General features: G+C 37.7%; 2 protein-coding genes across 12 annotated transcripts in view; one reads left to right on the top strand and one right to left on the bottom strand.

Moving 5' to 3' along the window:
* ECHDC1 (ethylmalonyl-CoA decarboxylase 1) overlaps nt 1-5,619 on the top strand; it is a 50,750-nt gene extending 45,131 nt beyond the window's left edge. For 3 of the 6 annotated variants that reach the window (XM_045499502.1, XM_045499500.1, XM_045499501.1), the window contains exon 7: nt 1,302-5,619. In XM_045499502.1, the coding sequence (XP_045355458.1) occupies nt 1,302-1,710 (409 nt within the window). In that variant the 3' untranslated portion in view covers nt 1,711-5,619. The remainder of the gene's footprint in view (nt 1-1,301) is intronic. The other 3 variants (XM_045499504.1, XM_045499505.1, XM_045499506.1) reach the window with 1 other exon arrangement.
* Nucleotides 2,713-24,109, bottom strand: RNF146 (ring finger protein 146). 6 transcript variants are annotated; one of them, XM_045499494.1, is made up of 3 exons: nt 23,996-24,109; nt 13,400-13,507; nt 2,713-5,463 (listed from the first exon to the last, which is right to left on the bottom strand). In XM_045499494.1, coding segments are annotated over exons 2-3 (1,071 nt in total). In that variant the 5' UTR covers nt 13,402-13,507; nt 23,996-24,109; the 3' UTR covers nt 2,713-4,394. The 6 variants fall into 6 exon arrangements, with proteins under 6 accessions (XP_045355450.1, XP_045355451.1, XP_045355454.1 ...); XM_045499495.1 differs by having other exon boundaries at nt 13,400-13,502; nt 23,996-24,098; XM_045499498.1 differs by lacking the exon at nt 23,996-24,109 and adding an exon at nt 23,823-23,939.
* Nucleotides 24,110-24,799: the final 690 nt, after the last annotated feature.

Genomic DNA, 24,799 nt, shown 5'->3' with positions numbered 1-24,799 from the left:
AAGAGTCTGTTGTTCTTGGTGCTAATAGAACCAGAACACCTGCAGCTGAGCATTTACACTTTGGAAAGCAGAACTAATATAAGGTCTTCTTTTATGTAGAGAGTAGTTTGAAAGCAATAATTTTTCTTAAAAAATTACAATTCAGACATGATCTTTGTTCCAAATTAGAGGTTTTAACAGTGAAAGCTCATTGAAGTATGCAGTCAAAATAAAACTCACATACAGCATTTCCTATGTAGTATAGCTTTGTGCATTCTGCTAATGTACACATATTTAATTGGCAAACATGAAGCCTTTTACTGTGTCCACTGGTTTGTGTTAATACTTCCCTTTCTTGTTCCACTTTGTTTCTTAATCACCCATTTCATAAAAACCCCATTTGGGGAAAATGCATCCCTGCTATAGGAAATCACTACTCAACCCAAGCCACTGTCAGCTTTCTTAATGGCATCTGTTTCCATCCTAGTCTCGCTTCTCTGTGTACTGTGAGGTTAAGAGCACACATAGTGAGCTAACCTTCCTGTGTTTAAATTTTGGCTGTTACAGTGGCATGGCCTTGAGTGAGCTATTTATTTCATCTCTAGGTGGCTTCAGTTTCCCTCTGTAAAATGGATATTACTGTACCTCATATGCTTTTTCCATCCATATCCTCATTGTGTAGTCCCTTGCCCCATTTTTTCTTTATAGCACTTATCCCCACTGGTTCTATATCGTTCAGTATCTTTCTCTCCTAACAGGAATGTAAACTCAGCACAGGGTTTTATTTTGGTCATTGTTGTAGTCCCACACCTAGACAACCTGGCATAGGTGGTGCTTAGTAAATACTTGCTCAAAGGCTGCATATAGATGCTGGGTTAAGAACCAATGTTTTCCTGACAACTACTGACCTTACTTTTATTATGCACCTTTTTTTTTTCTTTTTCCCATGGTATGACCCTGACATTTCCTACTCCAGTATTTTTACTTAATCCAGGTTTTCTCATTAGGCCACTATTCACTTGTAAAAGATAATCTGGGCTTTTAGAAATAAAAACTAAATTCTTATTTTGCAAAGTAAAGGATAAGCAAGCACAGTGAAACTGCTGATACGATTTTCAAAGGGAAATATTCAGTACTATGTAGTAAATTGAACTGTATACTTATCCAGATAGTTTGAACTTTTAGTTTTTAATATAACAGATCTACCTACCTATAAAGATCCATGGACATTTCAGATCAGATAATAATACTTTGAGTAAAGCACATATACTTACAGTTACATATACTTAGTTACAATTAAGTTTTTCTTTTTTCTTTTGCAGATTAATGACGCCAGAGAGTGAGATAAGATTTGTCCACAAAGAGATGGGTATAATACCAAGCTGGGGCGGTGCTACCCGACTAGTTGAAATAATCGGCAGTAGACAAGCTCTCAAAGTATTAAGTGGGGCCCTCAAACTGGATTCAAAAAAAGCTTTAAACATAGGAATGGCTGACGAGGTCTTGCAGTCTTCAGATGAAACTGAATGTCTAGAAGAGGCACAAGAGTGGCTAAAGCAGTTTATCAAAGGGCCACCAGAAGTAATTAGAGCTTTGAAAAAATCTGTTTCTTCAGGTAAAGAGCTTTGTTTTGAGGACGCATTACAGAATGAAAGAGACCTTTTAGGAACAGTTTGGGGGGGACCTGCAAATAAAGAGGCTATTGCTAGGAGACAAAAATTTGATAAATAATTTTTTAAAATATGATGTACTACAAGAAAAACTCCAATAAATTAATAATTATAAAGTTAAATGTTAACTAGGAATACCAGAATCACTTTGAAGGCTACACTTAGTATTTGATTTAATAATTTTTTAATATCTGAACTCATTGACCTAGTTTTCAGTATACTTGGGTAATTATCAAGTAATGTAGAACATTTGGTTAAAATATACAACACTTTTGGCTTAAAAATTATCAATTCCATAGTAATTCTTAGCCTGTAACAAAAGACCAGTTTTTGAGAGGAAAAACCTCTCCACAGAACCTATTCCTGGGTTATTTTTCATGGTGTCTGTTCAGTCTTATCTGGAAATAATTTACAAAAATAACAGTGAAATTTGCACTAAAGAACAAAAGTGGAAGAGGGGTCAGGGAACAAGATAAGAAAAGATATGATCATTTTCTTCTGCCTTAATCAGCGGTAATAGGTAAAGAATTGGGGAGAGGTGCTTAGCTGGCTCTGTTAGTGAAGCATGTGACTCTTGATCTTGGAGTTGTGAGTTTGAGCCCCATGTTGGATATAGAGATTACTTAAAAAATAAAAGAATGTTTAAAAATAACTGGAGGAATGCCTGGGTAGCTCAGTCGGTTGAGCATCCGACTCTTGATTTCAGCTCAGGCCATGATCTCATAGTTCTTGAGGTTGAGCCCCCTGTCCACAAAGAGCCTGCTTGGGATTCTCTCTCCCTCTCTCAAAATAAATAAATAAACTTAAAAAATTTGGGGAATTGGGGCACCTGGGTGGCTCAGTCGGTTAAGCGTCCGACTTTGGCTCAGGTTATGATCTTGCAGTTTGTGAGTTCAAGCCCTGTGTCAGGCTCTGTGCTGACAGCTTAGAGCCTGGAGCCTGCTTCTGATTCTGTGTCTCCCTCTCTCTCTGCCCCTCCCCTGTTCACGATCTCTCAATAATAAATAAACGTTAATTTTTTTTTTTAATAAAAAAATAAAATTTGGGGATTTTTTTTCCCCCCATGGCTCTTTTAAATAAAAATGCTCCCCACCTTACCACCCTACAAAATTTGGAGCCTTACTGCATATTTTAGTAGTTTCTATTTTAAATGATCTACTAAACAACCATAGCCATCATGTGGAAAGTCTACTGACTCTACAAAATTGGCCATGCATTTGTATGCCCTGGGATTTCCGAACTAGTAAGTAGTACTGTTTAGTTTACACAGTAATACAATTTAACTTTACATCAAAACGTCCTGACATCAAAAGGACTCATGATGCATCATTGTTACATTCGCATGTTATATCAGATTTCTATTTTTTTCTGAAAAGTGGCTAACCTTTCTTTTTTAGAACTAGCTCTATTTTGAAAGTACACTTAATAAAAATGCACAGCTCAAACTTTTATGATCTCAATGACACAGGCTTTAAAAGTAAGTCAAAGAATGAAGTCCCAGTTCTAACCTATCACAGCAAGGGATAAAAGATAATTTCAAAGTAGTGGCAGTTTGTATTTGCTCTTGTAACATTCAATTCATACTTGAAAAACATATTAAAAGTAACTTGCATAGGCTTCAACATGATCCTACTGTTTTGAGTTAAAACATTAAAACAAACTCACACTACCTTTTTTCAGAACCAAATTCTGGATTTCCAAGTTAACCCAGGACTTCCTATCTTGCCATAGAGTCTACATTTTGTGTGAAGTGAATTTGTGTCTACTAATGCTATTTACAAATAATACAATTTAATCCATTAGTGTCAGGCCACTAATGAAGACTGGCAAGGAAAATCTAGTATGGTCTCCACTACCAGTTATGTAAGAAATTTAAGTCTCACGGGCTGTAGATTTAATTCCATACACACTTATACCGTGCAATTGCTTGTAGATTCTGTTTATTCTTTATGAATAAATCAAACTTCAAGCAGGTGACTAAGCTGAATACCACCACTCCAAACCATCACCTGTTTATCAACCTTTGGCCACTAATGTCAAAATGTTTCTATCCTCTGTCCAGACTCAAACAACAGACAAATTATTTTTGATAAACTCTAGTATTTATTAAATTATAAATTCTGTAATCAAAAAGAAAAATGCAGATCAAGAGGAACCTCAAACTACAAGGACTAGACAGCAAAGCCTATGGGAAACGCCATGAAGTATGTTACAAGATTCTGAAACATAAGTTATTAACTGTTTTCTTTACATTTCCATTTCAGTAACTTTACGATTTAATAGTTGTTATTCATCTATTTTAAAATTCCAAATTCACATCTATTTTCATATTAATTAAGCTTCCCGTTCATACTGATACCAGACATCTCATAGGTGCCAAGTTTTAGTAATGGTTTTACGTCAATCCATGCAGGAAAATAAGACACAATGCAAGAATAAGATGAGGACTGTTAATGCACAGATAATACACACACACTGGCCAAAAGAACTGAAGAAATTTTAAAAACCTATAAAACAGACCTCAAAAAAACTGGGTTATTACTAAACAACTCTCAACTATTAACGCCCGAGTTCCTTATATTAAATAAATTCCTCAACAGAGACATGTTAAACATTTTTATTACAGGTCTGTCCTCCCCATACCCCTTCCCACCCCAACTCCCAAAATGCACTACTAGGGATGAGTATAATGTTATGTGGGCATAAATTTACAGATAACCATTTTAACCTTGAAGAGTTTTTTATTTAAACTTCAGTTACTGTGCACTGTCCATCAGGCCTTCTAGATCTGACACCAGCACTCACTGTTCCACCCCCTGCTACTGACAGATCAGTTCCTGATCGATCAGATACTGTCTGGTTTGCATTAGGAACCAAAAGTCTCTGTTGGGTCAAGGAGTGTTGTGCAACAAGCGCAGATACATCCTCACTATCACTACTGGCATCTGATTCAGTTTCTTCAATGGAGGTGTCTGGTGCTGGTACCCTGCCTGAAGATGGTGATTCATGATCTTCTTCTCCTTCCCCCCTATGACTCCTTTCAGCTATGCTGTCTCCACTGAGTTGTAAATGAGCAAAAGAGTCTTCCAGAGAAGTGCTTGCATCAGGGGATGGTGTTGCAGGGCTTGTTAACTGACCATCTACTGATGTTAGGGGCCTTACAGAAGACACTAGAGGCTGAACAGAAGCTCCACTCTGTGCTGATAGACTGTCCGCTCCATCTGCAGAGCTCTCTCTCGCTAGGTTTACAGTATTAGCGTCACAGTCCAGCCTAAGTCCGGCTACTCCCTTCTTTGGTATATCTATTATATCCCGCTTAATCTTCCTGCGACGTCCATGTTCATTTCTCCTGTATTGAACCATATTTTCAAGATCAGCAACATACAGAAACCCGGCAATTAACATTTCAGTGCTCTTTTTACCTTTGGAAAAAGCATCTTCCAACTCTCTACTAGTGCGCTCATCATACTGCCACCACCCATTTCTTCCTTCATAATACCATGCATATTCACCATTTCCTCTACTCGCTGCCTTGAGTTCTTCTGGTGACAATAAGGTTGGCTTGTCAAGGAAATCTTCGGGAATTTCTTGTCGACAGAGGGCACATCGCTTTCCAAGCCATGAAGCTCCCTTTACGCACAGATAGCAGAAAACATGCTTACAAGGCAGACTGACTGGGTGAACACATGTTTGCAGACAAATGGCACATTCAGGGACAGTTAGAGAAGGTGCAGTATTAGAACAGGACTCATTCGCTTTCCTGTTCGTAGGAAGCATGTTTATTGAGTGATCAATTTCACCACAGCCAGCCATCCTAAGAAAATGAGAGAAAATACATGTGATATTAAAACTGTTTCAACCCTTCTAATACTGTAATTCAACAATTCAGAAAAACACTTATTAAACACCTACTGTATATGTGTACTACATACCAGACAATGAGGAACAAAATAAAAGAGAAAAAATCTAACTTGTGTAGAAAAACATTTTTGATGTTGTTAGGTCATTAATTTTTACACTGGGGGGGGGGGGGGGGGGACAAAGGGGCACACAAGTAAATGTTAAGCCAAAAATAAATACAACCAAAGTATAGATTTTAAATAAATATACCATTTCTATTCAGTCACAGAACTTATGAGATACAAGTAAACGCAAAGATTTAAAAATGTAAATTCCATTCTAGACTGACTTTTCCAATCAGTGTAGAAAGCACAGAGAAAGTGGCTAAAAGTAATTTAGATTACAATTACAGATGGTGACAATTTTGTAGCCCTTTACAATATTACTAAGTGGTAGCTTTGCAAATACTGCCATATATTAACATACTTTGGTACCTGACAAGTAGACCATATGAAATTAAGATTAAAACTGAAATCCTAGAACTTCTCTACTCCTGCTGTATATTTAAAAACACTGGTAAACCAGTCATTTCATTTCTCCTCCATGAAGCACTCTTCTTGTGAAGGCCTTTCCTTGTTGCCTTTTTCTAAACCATATGCTCTTGCTTACTCGTTCAAGATGATCTCATCTACACCCATGGCTTCAACAGTTACTTATAAACAAATGACTCAGTAATTGGTATCACCAGCCCAGGTCTCCTTTCAGCCCTAGATCTAGATTTCTAATTGTCTATTTTAGAATTCCTCCTGGATGTTTTGAGGGCAAAAAACCCCTGAACACATGATCTGTTCCTTGCTTATTTACTCCCTAAAAGCTCCCCACTCCTGATGACACCATTATTCATCTGCTTTTTTAAGCCAGAAATTCATCATTCAAACTGCCCTTCGCCAGGTCTTCTCATCCAAAACATCAGCAGGTCTTACCAATTTTATCCTAAGCATCTCCTGAATCCATCCACTATACATTTATACCCTTCCCTCGCCACCCAGTAAACACTGTTTATGAAATTAATGAATATGCCTTGTAATTGGTCCAGCCTTACCCTCTCTTGCTTAAAAAGCTGATTTTAGGATAAAGACCAGGATCTATGTGCAATGGTCCCCACCCCACCACCAGCCTCATATATTAAACTTCTCCTTGATCAAGCTTCTAGCCACAATGGCTACTCCCTCCAATAAAAGGTTTTTTTCTCTGTATGAACATTTCTTCACTTCCTGCCTCCCATATCCCCCATGGACCAACTCATCTTATAGCCCTCTTGAGAAACCCTCCATGACTAGGTCCCCATTTCTTTTTAACTGCTTACTATCATGTATTTCTCATTCCTAGCGCTTATCAGAACTGCAATGTTACGTTTATGTGTGTGACTATTTTGTTAATGTCAGTCTTCCCCATAAGCAGGGGGGCTTTTTAAGGGCAGGAAACAGGTCACTGTTGGTTCGTCTCTGTATTCTCATACAAGACCAGGCAGATAGAGAACACTCAAATATTAGCTAAGGAAACGAATAGGTTTTTCAAAGAAGAATATAATACACCATATTATAAAACATGTTTTTGAGTTTTATTTTACTTTAAATAACATTAAGTTAAACCATCTGATTGATAAACTTTTTTTAAAGCATTTACTTGTGTATACCTTGGAAATGTATAAAAATTCTGTTAGTACACTTAAAGATCAGCCCTGAAGCAGCATACTGAAAACTATAATGAAAAATTGCAGATGGCCAAGGGAGAAAGGATAACTTGAATTAAGGCAACTGTTATACAATGAAACCAACCTAGATAAGAACTCTAAAAACCTGAGTCTCCCTCTCCCTTATTTTGTACTCTTCAGCACTCAGTTAAACCCACAGTCTAAATTTCCTTACCTACAAATCAGTTTATAAAAATTAGGTGAGAATAGCTAAAAAAAACTCCAAAAAGACCCCACAAAACACTTTACTAATTGTTCACTAAAGCTTCATTCACTAAAGCTCCACAAATGTTAAAGCCAAGAGAAAACGACTTGAATATTGTTGTCCTAAAGCAGGAGAGGGGGGAAAAAAGGGACAACATTTTTCAAACTGGATGTACAGAGCTTAAATACTGACATAAAATTTGTTAATTTCTGCCTTATTCAGATGAGCATTTATTTAAAAACTACTATAGTCCATTTATAATGCTGAGTATTTGCTGGACCTAAAGAAACACACCTACTTTGTTAAATAAAAAACATTAATGCAAGCAAGCAATAATCACAATATGGCCTAATTCTTGCAGGAAAGTGTTAGATACTTATTAAAAGTAATAATGAGAGGCAGATGAGAAGACGGATATAGGCCAGAAAGTTTGGAGTGCAGAGCAGTGGAAAAGATTAAAGGCAGAGACATGTGCACAACACTGAGTCAAATAAGCAACTGAAGAGTAAAATGAAGCTGTAAAAGGAATCAGAAGCCAAACATGAAAATCTTTTTGTGCCCTGCTAAGGAAACATCTGATTTGATTTTATCCCATGGTACTAGGAAACCATAGATATTTCAAAGAGGAGAGAAAATGATAGAGGGAGTAGACCAGTAGTTAGTAAACAGAAATAGAGGTAAAAGATCTCACAGTGATTGGCAACCATTAATTAACTGCTGCTTAAAATGAGTGACAATCTCTACCATTTGATTCTGTGTTTTAAACAAGGAATATTTCAAATTTAATCACCATATGGATCTATGCTTTTTTCCAAAATCAAGCATTCAAAAAAGGGCACAGTGGTTACAAGAGTAGTCAGTAAAAATATTTATGCTAATCAAAACTTCAAAAACAATGCTCCTAGACTTCCATCACATCCTATCTGTCCAACAATCCATTCTCTTATTGCTTTTCTGTGTCCTTGGTTCCTCAATAGGCAAGGTTCAAAATGACAGCAAGTTGTTGAAAAGACTGTACTTAAATAGAAAAGGAAGCAACACATAAGCTCAATAGAAAGAAATGATCACTGTGAAATATCTGATTTCCAAACTTTGTTTCAACTTTTAATTACATTTCCAATCAACTCCTTTACCAGAAACTCTAGTTACATAAAGTACAACTTTTTCCCAACCTATGGTAAGTTCTACCAAATATGAACTCTTCATATGTGTTAGGCACTTATAGAAGCTTCAAAGTATTTTGTGATAAACTCTCACCTTCAAAGACCTTGTAACTTAACAATCTAAACTGTAAGTGAAAGCTCCTGCTTCTCAACTGGTCAATTAGTGCTCCTCACCTATTTCCCCTAAAAAGAACTGACTGTGCATACCACATCTTGTTAGGCTCTCCACAACTCATATGTATTTCTTAAATACAAAATATCTTAGTACTTCCCAAAGTAGTGAGAGACAGAGTACCACATATTTCAATTACATTTGGCAAAAGAATGAGAATACTTTTATCTGCTCCAGGTAACCTTACACTTTGGTAAGAATCTATGTACATTACTTTCAATTCTGCCAAATATAACCTGCACCTAATGTACCTATAAGAGGTTTTTAAAAAATCATACTCATGCTATGCTTCTGAGTCTTCAGCTTTCTCCTTAGTAAAACGGGGATAATTCATGTTCAATTCAAAATTATTGTAAAGTGAATACATTAAATGAAAGCATAAAACTGTATTTGAAAACCTCTTTTAATTCATCAGGTCCTATTGCTACACTTAAATACCAGCATAACTTTTTGGTAACAAAAAGAATTAAAATTAGATATAGAATGGAAGAACAAATAATATGTATCTTCTTACAGCCCTTTCAATTTAGGTTAAAGAAATTAGTTGTCAGTGAAATTCTTTTTTTAAATTTTTAAATGTTTGAGACAGAGAGAGAGGGGGGAGGGAGGGAGAGAGACAGAGTGTATGAGTGATGGAGGGGCGGAGAGAGAGGGAGACACAGAATCCAAAGCAGGCTCCAGGCTCTCAGCTGTCAGCACAGAGCCTGATATGGGGCTCGAACTCACGAACTGTGAGATCGTGAACTGAGCCAAAGTCAGACACTTAACTGACTGAGCCACCTAGGCGCCCTAGTTGTCAATGAAATTCTTGAATTTTTTTTTTTTTATATTTCCATATTTATTTAAAGCCTCATTAAGAAAAAGAAAACGGGTGTCTGGGTGGCTCAGTCAGTTGAGCGTCTGACTCTTGATTTTGGCTCAGGTTATGAACTCATGGTTCATGGGAGCAAGTCCAGTGTCAGGCTTGGGTTCTGTAATATTCTCTCTCCTTCTGCTCATCTCCTGCTCATGCACACACAGGCTTTCTCTCAAAACAAACAAAAACAAAACAAACAAAAAACCCCCAAAACCCAAAAACCCAACAAAAAAGAAAGTCATCCATCCATTTTGATTCTATTCATAAGACAAAATGGAGAAATGGGCTAATACTCATCACTACTTAGGAAAAAAAAAGTATATATTCTTGAAGACATGAAAATGAATGAACACCCAAATTAAACTTGTAGGGAGAGCAGACAGAAGGGCCAACCACAGAACCTTGGAGTATTTCAGTATTTACAAGTGAGGCAAAAGAGCCTACAAAAGATGTTAAGAAATGTTAGAGAGAGATGGGGAATAAAGAGACCACCACCACCACAAAAGCCACAAGGGAGACATTTGCCTAAAACAAGGGTCAACCAAGGAGAGGACTTAAAAAAAGTTAACTATTAAACTCATGGCATATTTCTACTTTTATAGTGAAATGTATGGTGCAAAAGTTGTGAGCACCACACACAATTAGCTATTTTGATTTCCCAGAGACTATCAAGCCTCCTATCAATAATTTTTTACTCAGTCAAAACAACTTTATTTCCCCTATTCCCAAAGACTGTAGACAACTTTCTCCAATCTCTTAAGAAATGTCCCAGATTCCTTTATCATTAAGAAATTAGGTAAGAATGAATCCTTACAGATTATCTTTATCTTCACTCTACCTTGTCATCATTCCTCTTGGCTCAGGTTGGGGTATAGTTAGTTGTTTTCAAAGTTGACTCCTCAACTTCTGCTGTTAATACCATCCCAATTCCCTCAAGATTTTGGTTAATATTCTCTATCCTTAAATTTCAAAATCAACTACCATGCTTTTAGTCTAATGGTCTCTTTTGGTCTCAGTGTATTTGATTCCATTGCACTGAACGATAATGACCAGCAACTATTTTTCTAAAACTTTATATTATTCATTTCCTTGATGGTACTCTCTCCCAATTCTCCTTTCTGTTTCATTGTTTTCTATCTTCTCCAGCTGCCCTTAAGTACCAGTATTCTTCACAAAGCTTCTATGGGTGGCTCCATTTCCCCATTGCATTCTATGTCTAGACAATCTACTTAAGATTTCAAAATTATAGATATACCACCATGATTCTCAAAATCTAATATCCAGAACCATTCCAACTATATTTCCAATCTGTATTCAAAAAATCTACCTCAATATTCTCCAAGGATCTGATATCAAACATGACTAAAACCAAAGTTATCTGTTCACCTAAACCTGCGTCCTTGTCCTTTGTTTTCGATCTTGGACAAAACTTAGATCCATCCTCAATGCTCCCTTATTCCTTGGCCACTTCACTTCTCCATGACAGAAACTTATTTAGAATGTGTCCCCTTCAAATGCAAACTGGTGCAACTACTCTGGGGAACAGTATGGAGGTTTCTCAAAAAAATAAAAATAGAACTGCCCTACAATCCAGCAATTGCAGTAGGTGTTTACACAAAGTATACAAAAATACAGATTTGAAGGAATACATGCACCACAGTGCTTACAGCAGCATTATCAACCATAGCCAAACTACTGAAAGCCCAAATGTCCATCAACTGATGAAAAGATAAAGATGTGGTGTACATATACATACAATGGAGTATTACCCAGCCATCAAAAAGAATGACATCTTGCCATTTGCAATGACATGGTTGGAGCTAGAATGTATTATGCTAAGTGACGTAAGTCAATCGGAGAAAGACACACCATATGATTTCACTCCTGTGTGGAATTTAAGTAAACAAAACAGATGAACATATGGAAAAGTGGGGGGAGAGAAGAGACGGACACAAACCACAAGAGACTCAAGGATAGGGAACAAACTGAGGGAGGCAGGTGGAGATGGGACTAGATGGGTGATGGGTATTAAGGAGGGCCCTTGTGGTGATGAGCACTGGGCGCTGTATGTAAGGGATGAATCTATTCCTGAACACAACATTGCAATATATATTAAAAAAAAAAAAAAAAAAAAAAAGTGTCCCCTTCATTCCCAAAGCCTATAACCCTAATTCTGGCCTCTTGGACACACGCTTGTACAAAATACTAACCTTTTAAGTGGTCTCTCAGACTTCAATCCTTTCTCCTTATCTTTTCTCAGTTCAACCATGTCAAATTAGTCTTCTTTCCAATCTTCAATAGTTTTCTACTGCCTACATAATCGAATCCAAATTCCTAAGCACTGGCTTTCAAATACATTGACATAATCTTTAGAGTAAAACAGACTTAGTTAAAATCCTGGCTCCGTCATTTCTTCTCACTACACTAACCTAGAAGAGCATATCTCAAACTCTTTCGTGAAAGTAAGAATTAGCTGGTGAGTTTGTACATATTTGAGTTAAAGCCTAAAAATCTGTGTGTTTAACAAGGGCTCCAGGAGATAATTCTCAGAGAAATTTGGAAAATGCCAAGCCATGGCAAATGACTTCATCTCTCTTAATTCTATGTCTTCACCAGTAAATGAGCTACTACCATTTTTCATAATGATTAAATCTAATAATCCAAGTAAAATACCCAATAAGCGCCTAGCAATATAGTAGGGACTAAATAAACATTCACTCCCTTTACTAACTTTGAAGTCTCTTTCTCCCCACCCCACCCCACTTTGCCACACAGGATTGCTTCCTGACTCTCCTAAGATGCCCTGATATTTGGGCAACTGTGCCCCTCCCTCATTCCCTTGGCTTGAAAAATACTTCCTAATTTTCTCAGCTTGTTAAAATTCTATTTATTCTTTAAGACCAAGCCAAAAGTTCTTTTGCTTACTCTGAGCCCTTCAGGTGGACTAAATCCTCTAAGTTCCAAAAGCATTTTATTGTTACCTCAATATGGCATTTTTCTCACTGTTTAATTAATAATTATAAGTTATAATTAATAATTATAAAATTATGTCTCACTTATTAGACCATAGTCTAGTTCCTTGATGGCCAGCACCTACAATATTTGACCTACAAGATTAAAAAATATTATATATGTATATAGACAGATAACATATAAACAGGATTAAATAAAAAATATAAAAAGATATAAAAGACAAGCAAACATTTCTAATAAATCTTTATAAATGAACAATGTCTTGCAATATTAGTACGTGATGCCTAATGTCACATGATCACAACTGAGCCAATAGTTCTCTCTCACTGCAGGACTGTGGGTGATCATCTCCCATGCTTGGTCCCAGGCTGTGGTGTTTGGCAGAAGTAAGTGATTTTTCAGAACATTAGAAGATGCCCACAACTAGCACTAGTGTATTTTTTGTCACTTCAAAGCATCTATGGACAGTCCTTTTGCTTTTCCATACAAGAGTAAGCTTAGGAATGCTTTGCCTCATTCTAGGTCAGGCTGCCTGCAGATATAGACCCTTTCCTCTGCTGCCTTATTGCCAGTTACATTAAACACAGTATATGACAAGAGTGTATTAATACTGTACTGTAAAAAAGATTCCACTGAGCCAATAGATAGCAGTGTATCTAAAATTCAATACAAAATGCTCTTTTTTTTTTTATAATTAGAACTAAATATGACATATACTTGGCTTAGTGCATTTTATTAGTCCATTTAATTTACTGCATCCTTGGGAAAAACCACGATGCCACACTTACATTTCTATTACAGATTCCAAAGTTGTCTGTCACAAAAATAAAAGACCATCTTCACCAGCAGTCAAACAGTTTGCAGTATTTTCTCTTCCACTGTGGGTTCATTCTGTGCTGCAAAAGAAATTATTTCATCAACTTCTATAAAGATTAAGATCAATAAAATTAGTCACTTACATATGATCCTTTCATTTAACAAAATTCAGTGGCAAATCTTATCTTAAAAATGAAAAAATTTCAAGACAAGGATGCCTGCTTTTACCACTGCTATTCAACACAGCATTGGAAGTGCTAGACAGAGCAATTAAGACCAGAAAAAGATATGCAAGGCAAACAAATTGGTAAGGAAGAAGTAAAATTATTTCTATTTGCAGAGATAGTAAAACTATTTCTATTTCCCATATAGAAAATTCCAAAGAATCCTCAAGAAAACTACTAGAATTAATAAAAAATTTAGCAAAGTTGTAGGTTACAACTTCAATATACAAGTCAGCTGTGTTTCTGTATCTAGCAGTCAACAATCCAAAAAGGAAATCAAAAAAGCATTTTACAGAATGTTCAAGACTTCCATTTATAAGCATCTAAAAGAATAAAATGCCTAGGCATCAACTTAACCAAGGAGGGGAAAGATTTGTACACTGAAAACTATAAAACACTGCAGAAAGAAATTAAAGGAGAGCTAAATAAATGGAAAGACAACTATAACAGATTGGAAGATTGAAGATGACAATACTGCCCAAACTGATCTATAGATTCAACATAATTCTTTTTTTTTTAATTTTAAAAAAATATTTAGTTTTGAGCGGGGGGGGGGGGGCGGGGGGGGGAACGTGTGTGCAAGCAAGCAGGGGAGGTGCAGAGAGGGAGACACAGAACCGAAAGCAAGCTCCAGGCTCTTCTGAGCTGTTAGCACAGAGCCCGACGTGGGGCTTGAACTCACAGACTGTGAGATCATGACCTGAGCCAAGGTTGGACACTTAACTGACTGAGCCACCCAGGTTCCCAGAGATTCAACATAATTCTTATGGCAATTCGAACAGCCTTTTTTGCAGAAATGGAAAAGCCAATCCTCAAATTTATATGAAATTGTGAGAGGCCTAAAATAACCCAAAACAATCTTAAAAAAGAACAAAGTTGGAGAACTCACACATGCCAATTTCAAAACTTACTACAAAACTAACAGTAACAAAGTCCATGTGGTATTGGCATAAGAACAGGCAAATATACCAATAGAAGAGACAGCCCAGAAATAAACTCATACTTCTATGGCTAATTGATTTTAAAAAAAAAATTTTTTTAATGTTTATTTTTGAGAGAGACGGAGACAGAGAGATAAGAATGTGAACAGGGGAGGTGCAGAGAGAGAGGGAGACACAGAATCTGAAGCAGGCTCCAGGCTCTGAGCTGTCAGCACAGAGCCTGATGTGGGGCTCAAACTCAGACTGTGAGATCATGACCTGAGCTGAAGTCAGACCCTTAACTGACTGAGCCACCCAGGCACACCTATGGCTAACTGATTTTTAAAGAGGTGCCAAGTCCATTCAAGGGGGAAAGAACGGTCTCTTTAACAAATGCTAGGACAAGTGATTTACCACATGCAAAAGAAGGAAGTTGGACCCCTACTTCACACCATATACACAAACTGACTCAAAATGGACCAACAATCTAAATATACGAGGTGAAACCATACAACCCTTAGAAAATAGAGTGATATATATCTATGACCTGGGGTTTGATAATGGATTCCTAGATATGAATGACACCAAAAGCATGAGCAATAAAAAAAATAGATACATAAATGAAAGACAAATTGTGGACTTCATCAAAATTAAAACTTTGGGGCATACAAGGACATTGTCAAGCAAGTTAAAATTCAACCTACAGAATGGGAGAGAATCTTTACAAATCATATACTGATAAGGGTTTAATATCCACAATATATAAAAAAATGCCTACAACTCAACAAAGAAAAAAATATTTTTAATGGACAAAAGACTTGAACAGACATTTCATCAAAGAAGATATCGAAATGGCCAATAAATACATGAAAAGATGCTCAGCATTATTAGTTATTAGGGAAATGTAAATCAAAACCACAAGCATTGCTACTTCACATGATTAGGATGGCTACAAATTTTTTTTTTAAATTTTTTTTTTCTTTTTTTATTTTTTTTTTAAAAATTTTTTTTTTTTTCAACGTTTATTTATTTTTGGGACAGAGAGAGACAGAGCATGAACGGGGGAGGGGCAGAGAGAGAGGGAGACACAGAATCAGAAACAGGCTCCAGGCTCTGAGCCATCAGCCCAGAGCCCGACGCGGGGCTCGAACTCACGGACCGCGAGATCGTGACCCGGCCGAAGTCGGACGCCCAACCGACTGCGCCACCCAGGCGCCCCTAAATTTTTTTTTTCAATGTTTATTTATTTTTGGGACAGAGAGAGACAGAGCATGAATGGGGGAGGGGCAGAGAGAGAGGGAGACACAGAATCGGAAACAGGCTCCAGGCTCTGAGCCATCAGCCCAGAGCCTGACGCGGGGCTCGAACCCACGGACCGCGAGATCGTGACCTGGCTGAAGTCGGACGCTTAACCGACTGCGCCACCCAGGCGCCCCTAGGATGGCTACAAATTTAAAAAAAAGGAAATAATAAACATTGGTGAGAATATGAATAAACTGGAACCCTTGTACACTGTTGATGGGAATGGGAAACAGTGGAGCCACTGTGAAGTTTGCTGGTTCCTCACAAAAGTTTTACCATATAACAGAATTACCATATAATTCAGCAATTCCACTCCCAGGTATATACCCCAAATAATTGAAAACAGGGACTGAAACACATACTTGTACACCAACGTTCACTGCAGAATTATTCACAAAAGTCAAAAGCTGGACACAACCCAAGTGCCCAACAACAGAAGAATGGATAAACAAAATGTGGTACAAATACAATGGAATATTATTCAACTACAGAAAGAAATGAAGTTCTCATACATACTATAATATGGATAAGCCTTGAAAATATTATGTTAAGTGAAATAAGCCGGACACAAAAGGACAAATACTATGATTCCACTAACATGAAATATTGAAATTAGTCAGCCACAGAAAGTAGAGAAGTTACCAGGGGCTACAAATGGGAGAGTTATTGCTTAACAGATACAGAATTTGTTCGAAATGATGACAAAGTTGTGGAAATATACAGTGGTCATGGCTGTACAACACTGTAAATGTAATTAATGGCACTGACTTGTACACTTAAAAGTGTACTGACTTATATACGTTATTTATATTTTACCACAATAAAAAAATTTTTAAAGGGAGACAAGTTCTATATGGACAAAAAAGTCCATATGGAATTTATTCCATAGCCATTGTCTTTCTCCAAGGAAGTCATGTGTGAAGAGACTAGGCCATCACATTAACCAGGACCTCCTGCTGCTTCTACGAATATCCAACTTCACAAACATTAAGCCAAACTTATGCAGGGAATCCAGAAGAAACAAACAAAACATCATCTCAGCTATTAATCCTCTTTCTTCTCATTTAGTAAGTGCTCATTCCACTTCTCAATACCCAGTGCAGGAGGCACATCATACTACACAGAACTCAGAATCAAGTATACATGATGATGAAAGAGTTAGGTAAACCTCACAATAAAGAATTGAATTCTTTCAGTTCCGTGTGCCTTTCATAGTACAGAGGAGTTTAAGTGTTTGAAGACAAATATTTTTAATACATAGCCTTTAAATACAAGCCAGCTTGTCCCACCAAATGTTTAACAGAACAAACAATAATCTTTTCAGAACCAGAGGATTTTCAACTGTTAAAAAAGAGTTCCTAAATTACCTTTTTGTTTTACAGACTTTGGAAACTGAGTCTTTACATTAAATGGACTCCATTGTCCTGATCACCACTCCTACCCCCCAACCCTTTCACTTTACTTTCTAGGTGCCTACAACTTTCATGGCACCACAGGAGACTCCGTGTCTCTCTTGCAGGCTACTAAAAACAGAAACTGCCCATTTTCACACACAGGACAGGAAGAAACATTCTAACATTCTAACATCATCACTCTTAATGAAAACATTATCTCTCTGAAGTCTCTACCACTGACTATACAATCCCCTAACAGCAGTTCTCCTTAACCTTTAAGGCACTGACTTAATTTTCACTGTTCATCATCCTCTTTGCCAGTAGACATGGAAGGGTTTAAGCCCAAGAATCTCATGTCAGGTGACAGTGATGCAGGTAGTCCCTTGAATACAGGTAGAACAGTGAGAAACACTGTTCTGTTTTCAAATCCTAAAATCTTACATTCAATGAACTTCACCTCCTTGTCCCTCCAGCAACGAAGTATGATGTGTAACATTTGGAACTGGATGCCACCTAAACTGCTGCCTCTCTAAAATCTTAATCTCACTCTTGGATCACAAATTCACGTGTTCCCAGCTAACTTAATGCTCTCATTCCCACACCTGTTCTTTAATTTCACAAGGACCTCCAGTTTCTTGCCAGCCTCCTTTTCTTTATCCAGGTGCCAGTCTCAATTCCTTTCCTGCCCATTCTGGAGCTCCACCATTTTAACTTATTAACAGAATCCTTGGCTCTTTCACATCTCTCATCTGCACATTCTCTACAAACCCCTTTTCTGAATGAATCTTAAAGTGACATCTCAGCTTCCATGCTTTAACCAACAAATGCTGATGGGAGAAAGAAAACAGAAAATTCTTTTCCTCATCCTCTATCCAACTAACTGCACCAAATTCTGTCAACTTCTATCCCAAACACCTTCGGAATCCTCTACTCTCTTGCCATTGCTAGTGCCCTGGTTTAGACATATATCATCTCTTACTTGAACGACTGTTCAGCCTGATTATTTTGCTTCAGTAAAACCCCTCAAATGTATTCACTAAGCCTCTGAATGATATACTAAAAAGGCAAAATGGGCCTTCCATACACAAAACCCTATACTAGCTCTATACCATAAAGGCAAAGCTCCTAAGAACAGCATTCAAAGGCTTTAATGACCTGAAACCTCAATCTCTCTCTAGTCTCCTCTCTCACCACCACTCTCACAGATTAATAATATAGTTACACCAAATTATTCGTACTTCTCTAAACCTCCCTTTGTAGTTGTGTACTTCCTCCTCTGGTATAATCTATCTCTTTTATAGCTTATGAATGCTACTACCATTTTTTTCTGACTACGTCCCCAAAATGGTTCCCTCCACGATATTTTGTACATTCCTCTATTACCAAACTTATCATATATACACTGAAATTATTTGTTTGCTTTCGACTGTTCTATTAAACCATGAGCCCCCTAATGATAAAGACTGTTTTCTATCTCTGAATGGCTAGTAATCCGCCAATCAGTTTTTGTTGACTTGAAGTGATTATTTCTTGGATGAAGGAAAAACTTCTTAAAATAACCACTGAGAGAAATAAAATATTGAAAAACTAAATTAATTCACGTAACACAACATTTCAATTCTGTGAACAAGGCATCCAGCCACAAAAAAATATAAAGATACCCAAGTTCTAATCATTTCTTTCAAGAACTTAAAACATAACACAGGGAAGTTACACTTACAAATTTAAGATTAGAATCATCTTTATATCTTTTGCCAAGCACACCGTTTACCTAGGCTTTGTTCACTGTCAATGAATCTCCAGAATGCAGATAAAAACCCAAGAATAAAACCGGTTTAAGTAAATCTTGCAAGCTACAGTGACTTTTCCAATTCCTATATCCCATGGATAATTTTCCAGGTGGACTCTAAATGGATAATAATGCTTGGGAGAAGGAATATAAACTAAAATCTATGTAGTATTCTAGATCCTAGCTATGCAAACTGTGTTCCCAACCAACTATCCTAGCATTTACCTGGGAGTCTCTTAAAATGAAAAATCTGGAGCCCCATTCCATACCTACAGAATCAGATCTCCAGGTGGCTCATATGCATACTAATGTTCATGAAGCTCTAGATATCCTCAAAACAACTGTGAGATATGACTATACACATTTTATACATGAGGAAACCCAAGCCCATAAGGATTAATCCCAAATCACAAAGCTATCAATACTGGGGAGCTGCAATTCATTCCCAAGGGTACCTTTAAAAAAATCTTTTCTTCAGTGTACTATATCTCAGAGAAAAGGTCTAGAATAGCATTAGATAATGCTGTTAGATAACAATATGATGCAAGCCACATTTGTGTGATTACAAATTTTCTATTAGCTACATTAAGGACAGAAAAAGGAAACAGGTAAAATTCATTTAAATAATATATTTTATTTAACTCAATATATTTAAAACATTACCATTTCCACATGTATTCAATATAAAGAAGTTATTCATGTGTTTTTTACATTGTTATGTGTGTGTATATTCTTTGTAATTTGGTGCATATTTAAAAATTCTAGCACAACTCAAACTAACCATGTATCTAGTGCTCAACAGCTCCATGGGGCTAGTGGGTACCATAACTAGGCAATGCCGATTTAGAATGTTTTGCATATTAACAATTTTTAAAAATACAAAACTGGCAATTTACTATCAGAATCATTGAATAAAGAAAATAACTCCATATTAGTTTACCCACACCTTTGCTGGTACAGATAAAAAAGAAAATTGCATAGTTTGTTGTAATCAAAATTGACTGGCTTCAGTGACAATAATTCTGCCAAACTGATCCATCCACTATAACCTCAGAATTATAATGCCAAATGGGCACAACATAGGGCACAGCATGTAATATTCAGAATAGTCATGTGTAGTAGTCCTCAGAAAACTTCTACATTTGAAACCAAAGACTTTTTTTAAATGAGGGGCGGGGGAGGATTTTACTTTCAGTTAAACATGTAACATTGAATAGTGTAATTCTAACTATACGCCAGAATTAATTTGGCAAACATAAATAATTCAAACATACATAAATCTCACTGCAATGAATGATTTGTAAATTATATGCCAAACTCAATATAATTTCTGAATTACTACAGTAAAATTTGCATATTCTAATATGCAAATACCAATTAGTTAATGGGCTAAGGTTCTTTCTCTAGGTGAAAATTTATACAGAAAAGAATTATTAGGAAGGAAACATAAAGAAAGAAAAGATTTGAAACTATGTTACATATTCCCATCTCTTAACAATTCTGGAAAAAAAAAGGTGACACACTAAATTTAAAAATATGTAAGAATTTAGGATTGTCAGTGAATTTAAATTATTTACCCACTCAACCAGCTAAGTAAATAAGTATGACTGAAAATGAAGTAATACCATACTATTTATAATTTGTGACCACTCAACAAATTCACACTCCTTATTTGCATATGCTGTTATCTTCTCTGAAAATATTTTAGGATTACAATTCCATTTTTTCAAGTCAGTCACAAAGTCAAAAAAACACATTTTTTTCCCCCACATAATAGATTCAAATAAATGACTGTCTTTTTAAATAACTAATCAAAGAAAAAGATAAGCACGTTAACTGTATTTGGTATTTTAACCAAAGATTTGAAGACTTCCTGTATTTTTCCAATTACTAAGAGCTAATGTTTAATAAAATATTTTTACTCCTTTTTATGCAAAATACACAAAACAGGAAATGTTCTATATAAAAGCTAACAGTGACAGAAAAAAATACTTCAAACCTCCAACTTTTGGTTTACAAATTTAAAAAAAGCAAGGAAAAGCAAAAACCAGTAAAAGAAGGAATAGTGTGGAAATTTAGCAGCTACATCTTCATATTTAAGAGTCTCAAATTGAGAAAGGTAACTAAATGCCCTAATGTTTCCATTTTTAGCTTTCCCTCTCATCGGCCTGCTAAAACTGAGCTTACAGAAAGCACAGGTCATACTGGGAAACAAAAGTCTTCAGTCAAAACTCATTTCAACCAAATGGGGGCTAATACTTGACTGTACACTATTTTAAAGAATCATTTCCCTTATTGTTAAGCACTTCCCTTAAAACATCTCTGTATGGCAACCTATGACCTTCACAATCTTCACAGTCAAGCATTCAATTTTTATATTCCTCCCCAACCAAATGTGAGCTTTGCATTTTAATTTAAACAAAACATGAAATATGAATGTGAACAAATATGTTCTTTTAATCTTATCAAACAGAAGCTTCATAGCCTGCAGCCATTTTGTAAATGAGAAAGACACTGTTGCTAATTATACGTGTGACCTTGGTCAAGTCATAACTCCATTGTTTTAGTTATTTCACCCTCATCTTTTTTTTTTTTTTGTAATTCTAAATAATTAACAGGCATTTAACGGGTTTTATTTTAATTAATCCAAAAGGTAATAAGCCACACTCAATAGTCCATAAATAAGCACAGGTGGCTGCAGTAGAATGTTAATAAAATGGTTTTCATACCCACAAAGATTATTCCTAATCCAGCCTGTTGTTTCACACATGCAGGTTCCTTAGACAGAACCAGGTACCAAGCAGGGAGAATGAAAAGAAGGGTCAGCACCCTCTGTTAGTGACACTGGAAAAAAAAAAAATTCAAATATCCACCTGACAGTGTGTCAAGGCATTTCATGCTAGTCAAGTGCTAATACATAAAATAATATTCTCTAAATACATTAGTATTTGCAAAAAACAAAAACAAAAAACAAACAAACAAACATGGAATACAACCTTTTTCTTTTATACTCAGTCAAAAAATAATTTCTGGATCCTTTAAAAAAATCTTTCCTATTCTTCTGACCATTCAAATTGGTGGAAACTGAAACAAAATACCTTACCAGTTAATACTTGTCTCCTAAAAGAAAAAACACCATTTCCTTTTTCTTCCTTCTAATAATGACCAGCTATTTGGAAAGATAGTTTCCTTGGTTATTATAATCTACCAAAGTTCAACAACCAGTAAATAACAAAAACCTTCAAATGTTTACTATTATTTTCATTTTGCCCACAACTAATATTGGCCCATTTGAAACATAAATTCTAAATCAAAGAGCAGGCTTAACAAAATGCTCCAGTTTAAGATACACAAGGCTAAAACAAACACATCCAAAATCTATTTCTAGTATGGCTTTCACTTTCCTGGTTTTCTCTTTAAAAAGAGAATTACTGGACCTGTTTTCATGTGTTTTTAGAAACTCGGACACTCAAGAAAATATTTGCTGGTCATGAAAACAGCAAAGCCAACATTACAAGTCCTGTTATTTCTGCGAGTCATTTTCTTCAGGTGTCCTATATTCCACGTCTTTTTAAGAGTCTAAATATAGATTCATTTGCTCAAAAGACAAAAAATCCCAACTCCTCCAATTTCTGTAATTATACACTGCTTTCAATGCCAATGTTATACTTTCACATCCTATTTAAAAAGTACACACACTGGAGGGGAAGGAGTGTGGCGATGCACCTGAAATGTCAAGCTACAAAGACAACGCTTTTTCTATCATTTCTTGGCTTTCTTCTTCCGTCAATTCCACCCTGTTCCAATACTACAAAAATATTATTTAAACAAAATATAAGTACTTTCGAAACTTGAAGAGTGTCACTAAAATGGCACGCAGGGAAGGGAAAAAAATATATATATACGAAATGGTTAACAAGAGAAAGCTCTAGTTGCCAAAATGTATGTGTAAACTGAAAACAATTTTGCAACCTTCTCTAGACGCCTACGGCAAATAAAATAGCGACAACAATGGAAGACCCCTACTCTTAGACGGGTTGGCACCCACCAACCAGAACAAAGCCAACAGCCTCCGCTTTTAAGATGCCCTGAGGTTTTCTGTTGTTGTTGTTGTTGTTGTTTTGGCTTCACGGGTATCAAGAGATCTCTTCATTGTTCTGATGCTTTAATAACCATCAAAACAACGAAAACTATGCAGCGCTGGGTTTAACCAAGGCAAGGTGGAGGGAATGCTCTTCCTATTAGGCAAGACCCAGACACTGAGCAGGAGGAGGAGAGAGGAAAGAGAAGGAAGCCGCAAAACACACTCCGGAAAAAGACAAAATGCAGGGACTCTACGCCCTGGCTGCGATCTGACCCAGGGCCAGGGTAGAGGCCTCCACACGGGAAACAGGGAGCAGGAAACCCTTCAAACCATCGCCGCCCCTAAATCTTGAGGCCAAAAGGTCCCCCCGTAGAGGCCTGGCACCACCGCCAAGGGGAGAGAAGAGAAACCTGGCTGCCACCAAAGGCGGAGAACAGGACCCCGGCGGATGAGGCTGCGCAGTAATGGCCGCTGCTCCGCCTCTCGCACCCGGACCGTGACCAGCTCTGGGCCGTCGCCCTGGGCAGGGGCTGCGACGGCCGCGGACTACGCAGCGCCCGTCACAGTCTTCTTGCCTGTGACAGCAGCCAAGGTGGGGGCGGCGGGAAAGGCTGAACTGCTCCATCCCGCCTGGGTGCAGAGACCCGCGGCCGCGTTGGCCCAAGGGCGTCCACCTACGTACCGGCCCCTGACCCCGCCGCCGCCGCCGCCCCTCTCAGGCCCGGAGCGAAGGGCCGACCCGGACAGCGTCGCGGCTGGAGGTGACGCCGCAAGCCTTTATGCCTTTCCTCGGGTTAGGATCCCGGAATGGCTGACTTTCACCCTTCCCCGCCAGGACTTCACCCCGACTCCCACCTCTCTAGCCACAACCTCGGCCGTCTCGCAGTCTTTTCTCTTCGGCCTCGGAGCCCGCAGCGGCCGGGAACGCGCGCAGCTGTCACGTGACCTCCCGTCGCGTCGCGGGGGCGGGGCCGCGCGGGGCGGAAGTAGCGCCTTGCACCGGGGAGCCTGTGCCAACCCCCTCTGCGTCCTGTTTCCTCACGACCCAAGCGTGGAGCGAGCTGTTAGATACATGCTTTTTCTTGCCTTTGGAGACCTGTAGTTTCACTGCCCTGGCCGTTCTAACTGCTTTGTATTGTACTTTACTTGTAATTAGGTGCTGAAGATTGAAAGAATGCAGGCCCACGAGTTTGGCGCCGAGGAAGTAAGACGCATGTAGGACCAGCAGGTGGTGCTTTTCTGAAACCCCGCTGCGAGATCCAGCAGAAGCGGTTGAGCGCCTAGCTGGATTTGGGGGTACAGAGTATTTGGCAAAGTACTACTTGTTCTCTTAACAATAACAACAACAAAAAGGGACTTCTAAGATGTTCTATTTTATTCACCGTCTGAAGGGTTGAGCAATTTAATCAGAGAAAAATAGATCTTAATTTCCTTTTGGACCCATTTTTCTTAGACTAGAGCATAGGGGAGCTGGAGGGAGAGATTAAGCAGCATAAGAATCTAAAACTAGGGGCGCCTGGGTGGCCCAGTCGGTTAAGCGGCCGACTTCGGCTCAGGTCATGATCTCGCAGTCCCTGAGTTCGAGCCCCGCGTCGGGCTCTGGGCTGACAGCTCAGAGCCTGGAGCCTGCTTCGGATTCTGTGTCTCCCTCTCTCTCTA

This window comes from Leopardus geoffroyi, chromosome B2, assembly GCF_018350155.1.
Source record: "Leopardus geoffroyi isolate Oge1 chromosome B2, O.geoffroyi_Oge1_pat1.0, whole genome shotgun sequence".
NCBI lineage: Eukaryota > Metazoa > Chordata > Mammalia > Carnivora > Felidae > Leopardus > Leopardus geoffroyi.
The sequence above is the reverse complement of the archived record's forward strand: the minus strand, read 5'-3'. Positions and strand labels throughout refer to the sequence as shown.